At 47.5% G+C, this 14,241-nt stretch overlaps 5 protein-coding genes across 5 annotated transcripts; 3 read left to right on the top strand and 2 right to left on the bottom strand.

The window, feature by feature from the left end:
- Window positions 1-306: 306 nt before the first annotated feature.
- On the top strand, window positions 307-3,562 carry stt4 (1-phosphatidylinositol 4-kinase STT4; the record flags this gene model as incomplete). The annotated part of the gene is made up of 5 exons (XM_033575671.1): window positions 307-314; window positions 368-548; window positions 606-3,314; window positions 3,364-3,472; window positions 3,558-3,562. 5 exons carry the CDS (start codon window positions 307-309, stop codon window positions 3,560-3,562), a joined length of 3,012 nt encoding a protein of 1,003 aa, XP_033421526.1.
- A 748-nt stretch (window positions 3,563-4,310) lies between these two features.
- Window positions 4,311-6,806, top strand: STT4_1 (phosphatidylinositol-4- kinase; the record flags this gene model as incomplete). Its single annotated transcript, XM_033575670.1, has 5 exons — window positions 4,311-4,480; window positions 4,534-4,789; window positions 4,881-5,084; window positions 5,173-5,460; window positions 5,523-6,806. The coding sequence occupies 5 exons, from the start codon at window positions 4,311-4,313 to the stop codon at window positions 6,804-6,806; spliced, it is 2,202 nt and encodes a 733-aa protein (XP_033421525.1).
- A 257-nt stretch (window positions 6,807-7,063) lies between these two features.
- Window positions 7,064-8,987, top strand: HXT1_3 (sugar porter family MFS transporter; the record flags this gene model as incomplete). Its single annotated transcript, XM_033575669.1, has 6 exons — window positions 7,064-7,372; window positions 7,435-7,450; window positions 7,492-7,690; window positions 7,749-7,992; window positions 8,079-8,436; window positions 8,518-8,987. The coding sequence occupies 6 exons, from the start codon at window positions 7,064-7,066 to the stop codon at window positions 8,985-8,987; spliced, it is 1,596 nt and encodes a 531-aa protein (XP_033421524.1).
- Window positions 8,988-9,680: 693 nt separating this feature from the next.
- ATNIH1004_011102 (uncharacterized protein) lies at window positions 9,681-10,493 on the bottom strand (the record flags this gene model as incomplete). The annotated part of the gene is made up of 1 exon (XM_033575668.1): window positions 9,681-10,493. One exon carries the CDS (start codon window positions 10,491-10,493, stop codon window positions 9,681-9,683), a length of 813 nt encoding a protein of 270 aa, XP_033421523.1.
- Window positions 10,494-11,705: 1,212 nt separating this feature from the next.
- ATNIH1004_011101 (putative YT521-B-like splicing factor) lies at window positions 11,706-12,706 on the bottom strand (the record flags this gene model as incomplete). Its single annotated transcript, XM_033575667.1, has 3 exons — window positions 11,706-11,960; window positions 12,017-12,079; window positions 12,671-12,706. 3 exons carry the CDS (start codon window positions 12,704-12,706, stop codon window positions 11,706-11,708), a joined length of 354 nt encoding a protein of 117 aa, XP_033421522.1.
- Window positions 12,707-14,241: the final 1,535 nt, after the last annotated feature.

The following is a 14,241-nucleotide window of genomic DNA, read 5'->3' as shown; positions in this document are numbered from 1 at the left end:
TAAGGCGATTAGATCGAGGGGACTCGGTTTACTCCGTACCCAGGTACATACATGTACACAGTACTAAGTTCTCGGTACTCATACATGTATGATGTTCTGGGGTAAGGAAGGTACGCGTATCCAACACTAACTGCTACTCAGTATTAAGTCCTAGGCTACCCTAATAAGTACCGAAAACCACGGGATCGGCCAAACCAAGACCCCCGACCACTATCGTTCAGGGGTACTGACGGAACTCAAGCGTACATGAGCCGAGGGGTACACAGAAACCTGTCAAACAACATTGATTAATGGTGCTTGTTAATTATGGATGAGTGAGATGGTCCTGTTTGCATTCTTTCGAATTTATTATTAATTGAATATATAGCTTCTCTGTAAACATAAGATTCTCTGCCTTCAAGAAGCTTGCAACGCTAGCTGTTCAAACCCCTGCAAACGGTGACGACTCAGATGTTACGCGTCTATCTCGACATTATCGGCAGTCGACACCCTCGAATGGCTTAAATGCGATTTTGCAAACTCAAGCCCCTACGTCAAGGGTGGCTATGGTTTGTCTTCTCAGCGGTAGTTTACGTGCTGCAAGTCAAGTAAACTAATGTTTGTAGGGCATTCGGGAGTTAGATGTTCTTGTTGCATTATGCAAAGCATCTTCTTCAGTCAGTAAGATCGAACATGCTTCAAAATTGCTTTCACAGTTGTCCCAGTGTCTCCCTGAGTCCCACAGCCAGCTTTTTCGTCCGTCGCCCTTTCTGCAAAATGTCACGCCATCCCCTTGGGAGATCCTTACCTATAATATTACTTTTGCGCTCCTTTCGCTTGGCTTGAAATATCCAGTGCTACGTGAGAAGGTCGTCGGTGCCATCAATGAATATTTATGCAATTGTTCAGATGCTGTAAGCGTTGCGGTGCCCTTTTCCGGATACAAACCTGGCATGGATAAACATAGCGTCATTCATGAATCTGTTCGGGTACTTTCGATCACTGTCTCTCTTGTTGGTTTTTTGGAAGCCTCGGCAATGTTTCCCTCGTTCTGGCCGGCTACTGAGCAACAACGCATACTCGAGCAAGTGCGATCGATCTTATCCGAAGGTTTCATGGTTGCAGTTGAGACTGCCTCCTCTACAGTACGTAGCGCGGTAACACCAGACTACGGACTCAGAGATTGGAGGAGATATGCTCGCCGCTATGCAGCTGACGGCCGCCCTCTAGGGGCTATGCTCCTACAGGAAGCATTTATGCGGTTTGTCAAAGTGTGTGCCACGTCCCTTGTTGGTGCACAGAACTTCACAGATGATGAGCTTCTGGATGATTACATGAATGGAGTTGGCATTGCTAGGAGTCATGATGAAGCTGAAATAACCCTTGTTAATTGTATAACAGAAATTATTGCTGACCAAATCCAACTCTTGGAGGACGGTTCCGATTATTTGCAGCTTGGCTCCCCTTTGCAGCAAAAGCTTAATTTTTCTGTAAAGGCATATGCTTTAATTGGCTATCTTCAATGTGTTACCTTGAGTGGTAGTGCGGCAAATAGCGAGGACTTTCTTGGTTGGCTGGAGGATACATTGATGGACCAGAATCAAATGTCGTGTCTGAAACTGGCAACAGCTACTCTGAAGAGCATAGCAATTGTTGCGAGGATGTCTCTAAACGGTGCCTCCTCCGGAAGTCGCTCTCTCTTAAGATATATTATAGAAGGTGGTTTGCCAACCCGACCTTCTAGCTCCATTGCTGCAAGGTGCCTTGCCCAGGTCCTAGGTGTCCTCTCACAGGACGCTATTATTACCACATTATATTCTCTAGGCAATGTTTTGAGTCCCGGATCGGGTAGCGAGAACATATACAACAGCCAGCTTGTGGCAGAGTCTTTTGGACATGGAAATGTTGTTGCTACTTTCTCACAAAGGAGAAATGATAGTGTAACGTCCCTTTCAGTGGACAGCGAGGAGGGCAATGTTCCCTACAGGAGCGTTATACAGGCCATTGTCACAATTGCGACCAATAGCCATGATGAAAAGATAAGTGCCTTGGCGCAGTCTATGCTGCTACAAAAGATAGGCAAGGTTGGCGTTGCAGTTGACGCGTATATCATCAAGGAGACTGCTGCATTATCTTTAAGCACTGGGCAGACCGAATTCCAGCTTTTGCTCAAGTTCTATGACCGTATCTACTGGGATGGAATTATCAATGGGCATAGCAATATTACAAATGCGGTACAAAGTGCTATGACATATCTTTCTGTCACTCTGACAAGGGATTCTCCGCTCCACAGAACATACCTGGTCCATTTACTGGAAAGCATTGTCAATAAAGGTGACGCTACTGATTTTGATTCTGAACGGCAAAAAGATATGGTTTTTGCACCTAATGACATCGTACCTTTGCTTAAACCGTTGGCATTACTTGTTTCTTCTGAGAGACCAACCGCTGAAGGCTGTGAAGGGGTTGCTGGTTATGATCAAGTACTGTCCTTGCTATTCCGCGACGCTTGGTTCAACCTTGCTGTTCATGGGATATCTTTCAGCTCAGACGTTGCTCAAAAGTACCACAAGGAGCTGTGTTCACTTGCAACTCACTCACCACCACTTGTCTCTGAAGATCGTATGGAGATGCTGGAAAGCGATGTTGAGCTCAATACAATCCTTAGACGGGGAATGGGTGCACAACGGCTTATAGAGCAAAAGAAGATGCTGATTGCAGAAATACCTATTCGCGAATCTGAAATCAAACGCCTCAATTATCCCAAAGCAGTTTTTCTCAACGCTGCCTTATTAGTTGAGTGTCTTCGTGTATCATCTGGGAACTGCACGAAAATTCTCAATTATTTCCGTGACCCGGCCCTAGCCACTGCTGAAATGGCTGGCTGCATGAGTGCGATTGCAGAAAAGATTGTCTCCGATTATCTTTCCCTGACTCTATCTGGAAAGCGTGAGCTATTTTCTGTTCCGTTCCTGTCAAAGGAACTGGCATCTTTCTTTGTGGCATGTTGCCATCGCATAGAGAGGGTGCAGAATGTTGCAGTGCTTTGTGCAAACAAAATTATAAAAGAGTGTCCGTCAGCCTTGTGCGCAAAGCACTCCCTTTTTGCTTTACTTGAACTCCTAACTGTCATGTGGAGTTCTTGCCTCGAAGAAGAACTGGATGAATTTGAGTGGAAATCCTCTTTTACCTCCCCTATGGCAATTGCCAAGGTGGACCTGCCTGACAATTACAGTTTTAGAAAGAAAACGTTGGATAACTTGCTTGAACGAGCTACAGCATGGGTAACAACGGTGATGAACATTGCACCCTTAGATATTAAAGGTCTACTTCAGGTATGTTCCCATCTGATCATATGGAAATTGGGGTCTCACTAGCAATTAGACATATTTGTCTATGCCTGATGACAATATCGGTTTCGGTCATGTTTCTGTAGGCCGTTCGTTTGCTCTTGAAATGGGCGCATTTATCCCTAAAAGTGACCATCGACTGGGTGTGTTACATCGTTATTTTTGCTATAAGAACCTTCTCTCTGACCCCCAACGCATTTTAGGGTCTATTGAAAGTCATGGCGGAAGTTTAATTAACATCGCATCTGATTTTATTAGCCAGTACTCTACACGTCAGAAATATCGACATCAGATGCACTTTCAGTCAACAGGCTGAGCATGAGATTAGCTGGAAAGAATGGTCCGTATTATATACGTCTAGGCTATAAGGCGACTACTGACTCGATCTTTTGCCAGGATCGTCTGAAGACATAGAAAAGGTACTATCTAATCTTTCTGATGAGATTAGGTTGGGACATGACGTGCCTCTTGAAGAGATTCGTGACGCACTACGTCGTGCCGCTTCCATATTGTGCAGCAGTAGTGATGCCCACCCTGCTATTTCTCACTATTTAGTCTTTTTGCCATTTGAAATATTCACTGAGGAGTCAATAAATATGGGTATATCTCTTTGGTTGGGAACAATCCACGAAAACCCAAGGGCAGAGCCAAGGATATTGGTGGAAGTCTTAAACGCATGGGAAAGAACAATTCAACGTAGAAGAGGACTCTTTGACCCATTGTTTGAGTAAGTACCGAAGTTTTTATGTTACCTATGGGTCAACATTAACATGATGAATTAGCTACATAGATCCATTTTATGCGAAGGTCGAACTTTTGCCAACTAATAAAGCCTTAATGCTTAGCCAACAGCAAAAATTTCGGCATACACTTGCTCCCCATTTACATGTCCTTCATTTCTTCGAGAGCCATTTCAATGCTATCCGACTAGGTAACCCGCAATATCAGCGATCATTTTGTCGCCTCATTGATAGGACAACTATGGGTCTTGCACAAACAAATGGCCACCCCTTGGCCAGGGAGCTACACTTCCGTATTATACTGTTCGGCTTAAAAGTTTTGAAGCACTCTGGCTCAGATATTGTCTCTTTGTGGAAGCTTAAAGATAAAATCCTGACTGCCGCCCTAAGTTGGTTTAAGCACGCTCCCAGGTATGTGCACCCCGCTCAGATATATTAAAGCTATTTCTCTGAGATCTGGGTAGATGGTCTTTTGGAGGTAATCGATTACAAGTGAAGACTGAGGATAAGATAATTGGAGACGTTATGTCTGCTTTGGAAAATGTTGCTAGCATTGCGTGTCATTCACACGGCCCATACAAGTCTCTACAGGCAAAGCAAGACCTCCTCCATATCCTCCTGGAGAACGAAAGATCACGCCTCAAAGTCTGGCTTTATCCACTGGACCCAGATCGTAAACATTACATATCTCAATCTACTGGAAACAGGAACCTTACTGAGGTTTGTACCTCGCACTCCACCTCCCCATCTTTACAGACATGATTTTGTTCATTTAGCTTCAAGCGAGAGGATCGCTCTAACATTGCTCCAGGAGGCAAAGTCTTTGCTACGACTTGCTTGGACTGAGGACACGGGGTTAGCTATCCAACTCGCTTCACGCTTTCCATCAGCGAAGCTGAGGAACGAGATTCGCTGGTTACTACTCAACTTTCCTGACAAGGTCATCGGCGAACCGAGTAGCCTAGAAATCATGTTCGGTGCAGCGCTTCCTGCGGACATCTCGTTTCAATTGAAGGTATCGTCTCCCGGATAGTCACATTTCCCTTGCCCTTCGGGTTCAGTTTCGTTTTATCCCAGGTATAATCTAATGCTGACCCACATAGTATCTGCTATATTGGGCGCCTGTCAACCCAACTGAAGCTCTGACATACTTTCTGCCAGCGTACGGCAATCATCCATACATTTTGCAGTACGCGATGAAAGCCCTGGAAAGCCACTCTATTGATGTTCGTTTCTACTTTGTTCCACAGCTAGTCCAGGCTCTTAGATACGACACACTGGGCTATGTAGAGCGCTATATTCTGGAGACAGCTAAGCTGTCCCAGTTGTTTGCACATCAGGTGATTTGGAACATGAAAGCTAACTCTTACAAAGATGAGGATTCCCAGATAGTAAGTGAACACAACCGACTTACATGAACCCATTGGATTGGAATTGACAATATATATATTAGCCGGATCCACTGAAACCAACACTGGACGGCTTTATGGAAACATTGATAACAAGCTTTACCAGCGAAGAGAGAAGCTTTTATGAACGTGAATTCTCTTTCTTCAACGATATCACTGGGATTTCTGGGAAACTTAGACCGTATATCAAAAAGAGTAAGCCCGAGAAGAAGGAGAAGATTGAAGAAGAGCTCCGTAAGATCAAGGTGGAGGTTGGTGTGTATCTCCCCAGCAATCCAGATGGCGTAGTTGTTGGAATTGATCGCAAATCTGGAAAGCCCCTTCAAAGCCATGCAAAAGCACCTTACATGGCAACTTTCCGGATTCGAAAGACCAGGGCTCGTGTGGATCCAGACTATGCTCCACACCAGAAGCTGGGAACGAGTTCTCCAGATACCTCAGCGTCCGACGTGCATCACGAACCTTACGAAGTTTGGCAATCAGCTATTTTCAAAGTCGGTGATGACTGCCGTCAAGACATGCTGGCTCTGCAAATGATTGCGGCGTTTCGAAGTATTTTTGCTAACATTGGTCTTGATGTTTGGGTATTTCCTTACCGAGTTACCTCGACAGCTCCTGGGTGCGGTGTAATTGATGTCCTTCCTAATTCTATTTCTCGGGACATGTTGGGCCGTGAGGCCGTGAATGGCCTTTACGATTATTTCATATCAAAGTATGGAGGAGAAGATTCAATACGGTTCCAGGAAGCACGCACCAATTTTGTTAAGAGTATGGCTGCTTATTCTGTCATCTCTTATCTCTTGCAGTTCAAGGACCGACATAACGGGAACATCATGGTTGACGATGCGGGCCACATTATACATATTGATTTCGGGTTTTGTTTTGACATTGCGCCCGGAGGTGTGCGTTTTGAACGCGCTCCTTTCAAGCTGACCTCGGAAATGGTTGCTGTAATGAGCGGCACCCACCATGTTCATGCCAATGGTCCTGGCAGCTCAGGCGGCGCATTCAGTCTGCCTGGGGGTGGATCTTACAGTCCTACAACTACTCAACCATACCGCTGGTTTGAATCGCTAGTTGTAAAGGCGTTTCTCGCATCGCGTCCGTACAGCACAAAGCTGTCCCACATCGTCTCATTGATGCTTGACAGCGGTCTACCATGCTTTAAGCCTGACACGCTGAAAAACTTCCGCGACCGCTTTGTCCTCGAGAAGAGCGAAAGAGAAGCAGCCGAGTACATGCGCGAACTTGTCCGTAAATCTTATATGAGCGTTTCCACCAAAGGATATGATCAATTCCAGCTGTTGACAAATGGCATTCCGTACTAGTCGGCTACATCTGTCTTCAGTCTTTTATCTCTTTTTTCCTTTCATGTCCTTAGGTCCTAGGTACGATAGCTTTGAAGCAAGTGAAATTTATCCGGCCATCTTTTCCCGGGTTTACTGCTTTCCAAATTTAAGAGACCGGCAAGGTTTATGGCCAAGGGGATTTCTCATGGTCTAGAATCGGACTGGCGTCGTCATATATAGCGGGGCCTCTGAAGCGATCCCAATAACACATAATAAATCCTCTGTCGGTCACGGGTATGAAGCTCCCTTCGTGGATCCCTCGGAATCAGTTCGAGGGCATTTCTTATCGTTTTAGCCAGCCATCGGACCAAACAGATCATGAGAAAGCGCCGGGCGAAGCGCTTGAAACGCCTTTACCTTTCGTGACCTGGAGGTCCTTGCTCCTGGGCACATTTGTCTCCATAGGGAGAATGATTTTCGGTTACGGCACTGGCCAGATTTCTGGCTTTCTGGAAATGGACAATTTCAGGAGACGATTTGGCCAGGTGCAGCCCGATGGAACGTACGGGTTCAGTAATGTCCGGTCCGGTCTGATTGTTTCCATGGTATGTTATGTGAAAAGCTCCAGAGTGAGAGATTGCCCATGTCTAATCGGTTCCTCTACTAGCTGTCCATCGCACCTTGTTGGGTGCCTTGGCAACCAGTCCATTGGCTGATCGCATAGGCCGTAAATGCTCAATTGCCTTCTGGTGCATTATTCTCCACGTAGGCGTTATCATACAGATCTCGTCGTCTACCCCTAAATGGTACCAAGTGATGATGGGCCGTTTTGTTACGGGCTTTGACGTGGGATCATGCGCCTTACTTGTCCCCATGTATCAAGGCGAGAGCGCTCCCCGACAAGTTCGTGGGGCCATGATCTGGTAAGGCTGTCGACCCAGTTGTCCCTATTTCTTCTGCTGATGACCGTCCCTCGAGTAGCTCCTACCAATTATTCGTCATCCTGGGCATTTTGGTCGCCTACTGCATCAACTACGGCACCGAGAGCATCAGCAACTCCTGGCGCATTCCGCTCGGTATCACTTTCCTCTGGGGCCTGCTCCTTGGGATAGGCATCATATTGTTTCCGGAAAGCCCTCGCTATGATTATCGCCATGGACGCATTGACCAAGCGAAGAAGACCATGTCTAGGCTTTATGGGGTCCCCGAACATCACCGAGCAAATGTGGGCGAACTTGCCGAAATCAAAGAGCAACTTGAAGCAGAGACTGCCTCCAAAGGTGGATGGTGTGGCTGGCTCAAATGTTCCAGGGCCCTCGAATGCCCTATCGTATCGCCCTTGGAGTCGCATTGCAAGCCTTTCAACAGCTGACGGGTGCCAATTACTTTTTCTACTATGGAACCGTTGTGTTCAACGGAGCTGGCATAAGTAATACATATGTCACACAAATGATCCTGGGTGGCGTCAATTTCGGCACTACGTTTGGTGGGTTCTACGTCATTGAACATTCTGGACGGCGCAAGTCACTTATTACTGGCGGGATGTGGATGTTTGTCTGCTTCATGGTTTTTGCCTCTGTTGGGCACTTTTCCTTGGACGTTAAGAATCCTCCCGCAACCCCGGGTGCGGGAAAGACAATGGTAGTCTCTGCCTTCCTGTTCATTACCGGTATGTTTCACAGCGATCTATTATATGATATCTCACTCAAATGGTCCTCTGTCGGTGCTAACCGCGTCACAACCATTGTAGGCTTTGCGTGCACCTGGGGCCCACAGGTGTGGGCGATAGTCGCGGAGCTGTATCCATCCCGCTACCGTGCTCGGGCAATGGCAATGGACACGGCTTCAAACTGGCTGTGGAACTTCTTGATTGGCTTCTTCACCCCGTTCATCACGGGCGACATTGACTTTGCCTATGGGTATGTCTTTGCTGGGTGTCTGTTTGTCGCGGTCCTGGTCGTCTACTTCTTCGTCTTGGAAGGCAAGGGAAAAATGTTGGAGGAAATGGACATGATGTACGTTATGCGCGTACCTCTCTGGAAAAGCAGCAAATGGGTGCCTCCACCCCCGGAACAGCGCATTACGACCGGACATGTACTTGACCAGAGAATGGCTCAGAGTTACGCGGATGAGGGTGATGAAGCCGTCAAGGCGGAAGCTGGAGGGGGTGCTGAGCATCAGCATAGTGACAACAATGCTCCCGGGCAGTCGGCCACCTAAATATATGTAGCATTTAAGTGGAACATTAATCATGCTTCTGGACACATCCCATGTTGATGTATGCACGCACATGTACTTATGGTAACATGGCGGATGCATCGAGTTTGTTGAGAAACCCCATTTTCATTAGCATGTAATAGGTCTGATGCCATAAAGCTGGAGTTGAGGTGCTCAAAAGTCATAATATAATGCAATTTGGAGCTATCACATTCTGCCATTTCCCAGTAAAGCCGGTGGAGATTCCCTGAGCATTGAAGGCGCAAAAAGGCAAAGAGATAACTCGAATCCGCTCATCCATCACCATAACGCCTGCAAAACAGTCTGATTGCACGATATGTCCATGACAACATATAGACTGAACAGTATGTCCCTCGATGGGGTACAAAGTGAAACGAGACAACTCCCCCCCCCCGGCTACCGCCATTGGTAGAACCGTTTTGAAATGAATAGGTGAAACACATCGCTGAGAAATATAAAAATAATAAAAATGGCAATAAGGCAAGGGACAAAATGAAAAATGAAAAACAAAAGCAAAGGTCCGGTTTGGATCCATCATGTTTTCTTTCTTATATCTGATAGAATATTCTTCACATGTAGCAGTTGCAGGACAAACACCGTGTAATCAATCCTACAATTCAATTATCCATTTGTGAATTTCCCTTCTGAGTTCTTGGAAGGGGATCGAATTATTACTTAATCCATGAAGTCTCCTCTCAGGATCTTTTCCTGGAAAAAATCCGGCTTATTCTGCCGGGGCTGTTTCGGCATTTCCCGAGCCGGTTGCTCCATGGAGGCAATTGACGCCGCGCGCTGGTGGTGGCCAGACTGTCCAAAGCCGGCCGAATGCTGCTGGTTCGAAGGCGCAGTGGGGGACACGGCCCCAAAGGACGGGGCACGTTCTGCGCGGGTCCTAAGAGCTTCGGACCAGTTGAAGCCTTCGCCTAATTGCCGCCAAGACATGTTAGACCTTTCGTTCTGGGGAGAAACTGTATCTGTACTTGCAGCAAGTGACCCGGTGGACACTTTCATGATACTGTTTCTGCTGGCCGATGACGCAGGAGGGGGGTATCTACCATTGCCAATACTTCCTGCACGGACGTCCCGCAGGGCCTGTGCACCAAAGGACACCCGCCGCGCGAACGGCGAGCTCGGAGCAGCACTAGGAGGTCCATTTTCGCTATCCTCCATCACCGCATCCTCAAACACGGCCGAATTGGACCCCGCGGAACTAGATACACTGCCTTGCCGAGGGTTCCTGCCCCCCAATGATGAACCCTGAGTGGGAGAACCCGAGAGCCCCAGTGTCGTAATGGATAGCCTTCGTCCTTGGTTTGACTGCGCGTTGGCTACCGCGCTGGCCATGGGGCTGGTTGGGGGGCCTGAGGTGGAATTCCCCGACTTGGAAAGATAATCCGTGAAAGAAAGGCCGGATGCTAAGGAAGCCCGGCGCTGGTGCCTCGATGAAGGCGGTACGGATATAGGCGATGCCGAGCGGTCGTTCGACATAATACCGAGACGGTGGAGAGTATGGAGCGGGAGGACAGGTAAAATTTGTTGAGCGGTGTAAGAGGAAAGAAGAAAAGAAGAGGGTGAGGGGGAAAAGTAAATATGGACAGCACTGAAATTCTAGAAGATTTGCGTGTTGGGCGGATAAACCGCCCTTCCAAACGAAACTGGAAATAAAATGATACAGATGAAGATTGACGAGGAGTGGATGATGACCTCCGAGCTTAAACGATGTCCACCACCACCACCACCATAACACTAAGAGAAAGTGGGGGGGGGGGGAGGAAGCGAGACACTGCACGTCGAGTCAATAGATTGACCAGGTACTGTCACTGACTTAAGGCAAGGTACACCGTAATCAGGCGACGGTGGCAAGGATGATCGCAACTGTAGAGTGGGGATGCAAGAAGCGACGATAAATTTCAATGGATAACGATGGGATACTGAAATAAGAACACAGACAGACAGGATTGAGATGCGAAGATATGAGATGGATAGGAATGAGGATCGAGGCAAATGATGCGGGGAGGCGACAGGTCGAAGCACTAAGTACTCCGTAGCCGTGGAATGAATAATGGAAGTGGGGATGGGGTGATTAGTCCACGTACGGCCGCACCAAGGGAGTTTGGAGAGCTCCGATCAAGACTGTTTGTCGACCTGATTTTGTAATGGGTTGACGATGTTGATGGCTATCATTTCTGATTTCCTGGAGGAGAAGGAAGGAAACATGAGAGAGAGAAAACAAGATGAGAATCTGAGAGGACCCCACAAGCGGCAAGGGGACTAACCCTTCTTTGGAATGGATCTGGGGTCGATGATTCATCACACTTACTTAGTTTAACTTAATTACTTAGTTAATTTATAGTTATCTAGTTCACTATGGGTACGGGATAATATTGATATTGATAACTTAGTATAGAGAGGCAATCGATGGAAACTATATCAAATCAGGGATGTCTTCTTCTACCCAACCTTGAATAGCTGCACGAGCCGTGCCCCACGGTCGGTTCGATCTCCGTCCCATCCCGAGCAATTTTAACTTCTCAATTGGAATCCCAAGGATTCTGTATGCCTATTGTGCGGTGAAATGGATCTCACTCCGTCGGCAGCCATTGAATCCGGAATGGTTTGCTGCTAGATTGGAACCTCGGTTCTGCCATCTGCTCTCCGACCCCCTCACCGGCACTGCGCTCCCTTATAACATCATCTTCTTTATCCTCCGATGTCTCGGCTTCCCAGAATAGTCCCGTGCGCTCCATCAGCGATGATCCATCCATTGGAAGCCGTGGAGGCCGCGAGAGTCGACGTCACTTCGAGATCCTGTGACTCCGGATGAACGTGGTCAGGACGAGATGGCATCACCAGGATCAGGTCGTCGTCGTCTTGTATCGGAGATATCATCCGAGCATACCCGTAGTATTTACCGGACTTGTTAACCGAGAAAATCAGACACACATTATCTGCCGTCTGGATCAGTGGTCGTCAGCGGTGTTCCTTTCGCCAGAGTGGGGGGTACATCTCACCTCGTGAGCATGGTTCAAGCTGTCCTCGTTATGATTTTTGTCGCCCAGATACCGCTTTGTCGGCTAAACTCAAGGTCGTCCACAGTGAAGCTCTTGAGGACAAAATACCTTTTAGGTATCCATGACTTTGCATGCCGAATCTCCGCCTCTCCGCCACTCCCCTCTCAGAGAAACCCCTATCCTCCTCCTCCTCCTCCTCCTCCTCCTCTTCATCATCATCATCAACAACACTCATGCCATCTTTAAAGGCGGCCAAGGGTGGGGAACCAAAAGCATCTGAGTTGGAGGCAGAAGTCATTAAACCCCTGCGCAGCCGGCAAACCAGACGTGCTCGATGACATCTGGAGTCGTGAAACCTTGCCAGGGCTGCATCACAAGCCGCTTCCGTCTTATAGTTGACAAATGCACAATTACTCCTCGAGATGAGAAATACACTCTCTACATCCTTGGTAGCCCTCGAGAGACATAGTCCTTGAGATCAACGTTATTCGCCCCCTGAGAAAGGGTCTCAACCCACAGAGCATGGCCAGACTGTTTGGGCTTCCTTAGTGGGCCTCTGGGTGTCACCGCTATGGTCTGGTTTGACCGAAGAGGGGTAGCACCTAATATGTAGAGCATTTGACGTCACTAGTGCTTAGCACGGCTCACACTTACCCATAGATGAGGAGTTTGCGCCGGTGCTAACTTCATGGGGGTCGACCTATCCACAATTGGGCTCAGGTCCCTTGGTTTGGCTTCTTTTGACGGTCGGATTGGAGCATTGGCAGAAGGATATCAAGTGTCGGATCAAGTGTGGGAGCGCGCATGTACTGATACATTCGAGGTCCCTCGATCATGCCAAGACGCTGGCACTTGTGCCTGCTGCTGTTGACAGTAATAATTGTACCCATACCTTGTGCCCTGGTTGGCCACTGGAACCGACAGATGGGCCGACGAGCTTGGAGCCAGTGGTTGATTCGAGAGGATTGCGGAATGGGGGAGTTCTGATGCTGTGTATGTATATAGGGCGAATACGTCTAAGAAAAACGGGCTCCATGGAACAGTGACAATGGGTGCGAAGAGTATAGGACGCCGTGAGGATAAGACGGAGCGACAAAATGCTGTACATAGGGAGGTTGTCAAACATATATAGAGGCGGCTCTGTGTAGCGATAGTAATATCCGGTCGAGATTGAGCCTCATGCAACAGTTCCATAGCTGGATAGAAAGCAAGCTTCAGTTCCGGGTTACCACCCTTGCCTCAGTATTGCATACTTACCGGAAGGCTGGCGGACTGTTTCTAAGGCAATTTTTCTGCCTGACTCCGTTACCCTCAGTCCATCTGATGTACTCAGTTTTGAACTTGGCTGGCCTGCGTGAACGTTGTCCACTGAGTCCGTCACGATATTGTGAAGTTAATATCCAGATACTAGTATATAGAGATGTCCGCAGAGCCGTTAGTGAGGTTGTTGCTGTGGATAATGACTCATGAGCAACCCGGCAACCATAAGGCACACCTCTGCAGGCCCCTTTTGCAATTATAATGGGCAGCAAGTGGCACCAAATGAAGGGTAGCAACTATAGAAATGCCAACACGATGTCAGAATATCTGAAGGAAGAATGAAAGAAAGGTCATTACTAATGAGAAATAGTTTCAGTGCCTAGAAACATAGGACGATGACAAGGACACTGCTGGAGTGGCCGAAGGTGTGGGAATATAAAGAAAACTAACGTAGTATCGGAGTATATAACAGGAAATTGGAGGGAGACAGAAAGGTCTAGCCCAGTCAGTATCCAGCCTTGAAAGTCTCAAGTCATAAATAAGAGGGGTGTGTAGACGGAGAAATACTCAGTGAATATACAGTGTAAAAGCTACACACGCATACACATGCACTGGCTCTTTCACATGCACTGTGGAACCTAATATTAACTCCACACATGACCCTGTAGAGTCGTAAAGGGGATGTGAGGGGTGCAAGAGACAAAGAACGGAAGAGGGATGCATGAATGGGGTGGACCAGCAGAAAAGACCTGAAATGTGGGGATTAAGAAGGACAATAAAAAGGATGCTTGTGCATTTAGAGGGCTAGACTCAAGTGGAAGAAACAAAGTGTATTAAAAACAAAGGTCCTTCTGTGGTTCTGGTTAGTGAAAGAGGAAAGTAGAAACATGAGATAGGGCAGAACCGGCGTGGACGATGCCTAGCGGCCTTTGCATAAAATCCCCGGGCATTAAGACCGGAGAGCT

The sequence above is a fragment of the Aspergillus tanneri genome, assembly GCF_003426965.1.
Source record: "Aspergillus tanneri strain NIH1004 chromosome Unknown AapTan_8_pilon_pilon_pilon, whole genome shotgun sequence".
Taxonomy (NCBI): Eukaryota; Fungi; Ascomycota; class Eurotiomycetes; order Eurotiales; family Aspergillaceae; genus Aspergillus; species Aspergillus tanneri.
This window is presented reverse-complemented; position numbering and strand designations above follow the sequence as displayed.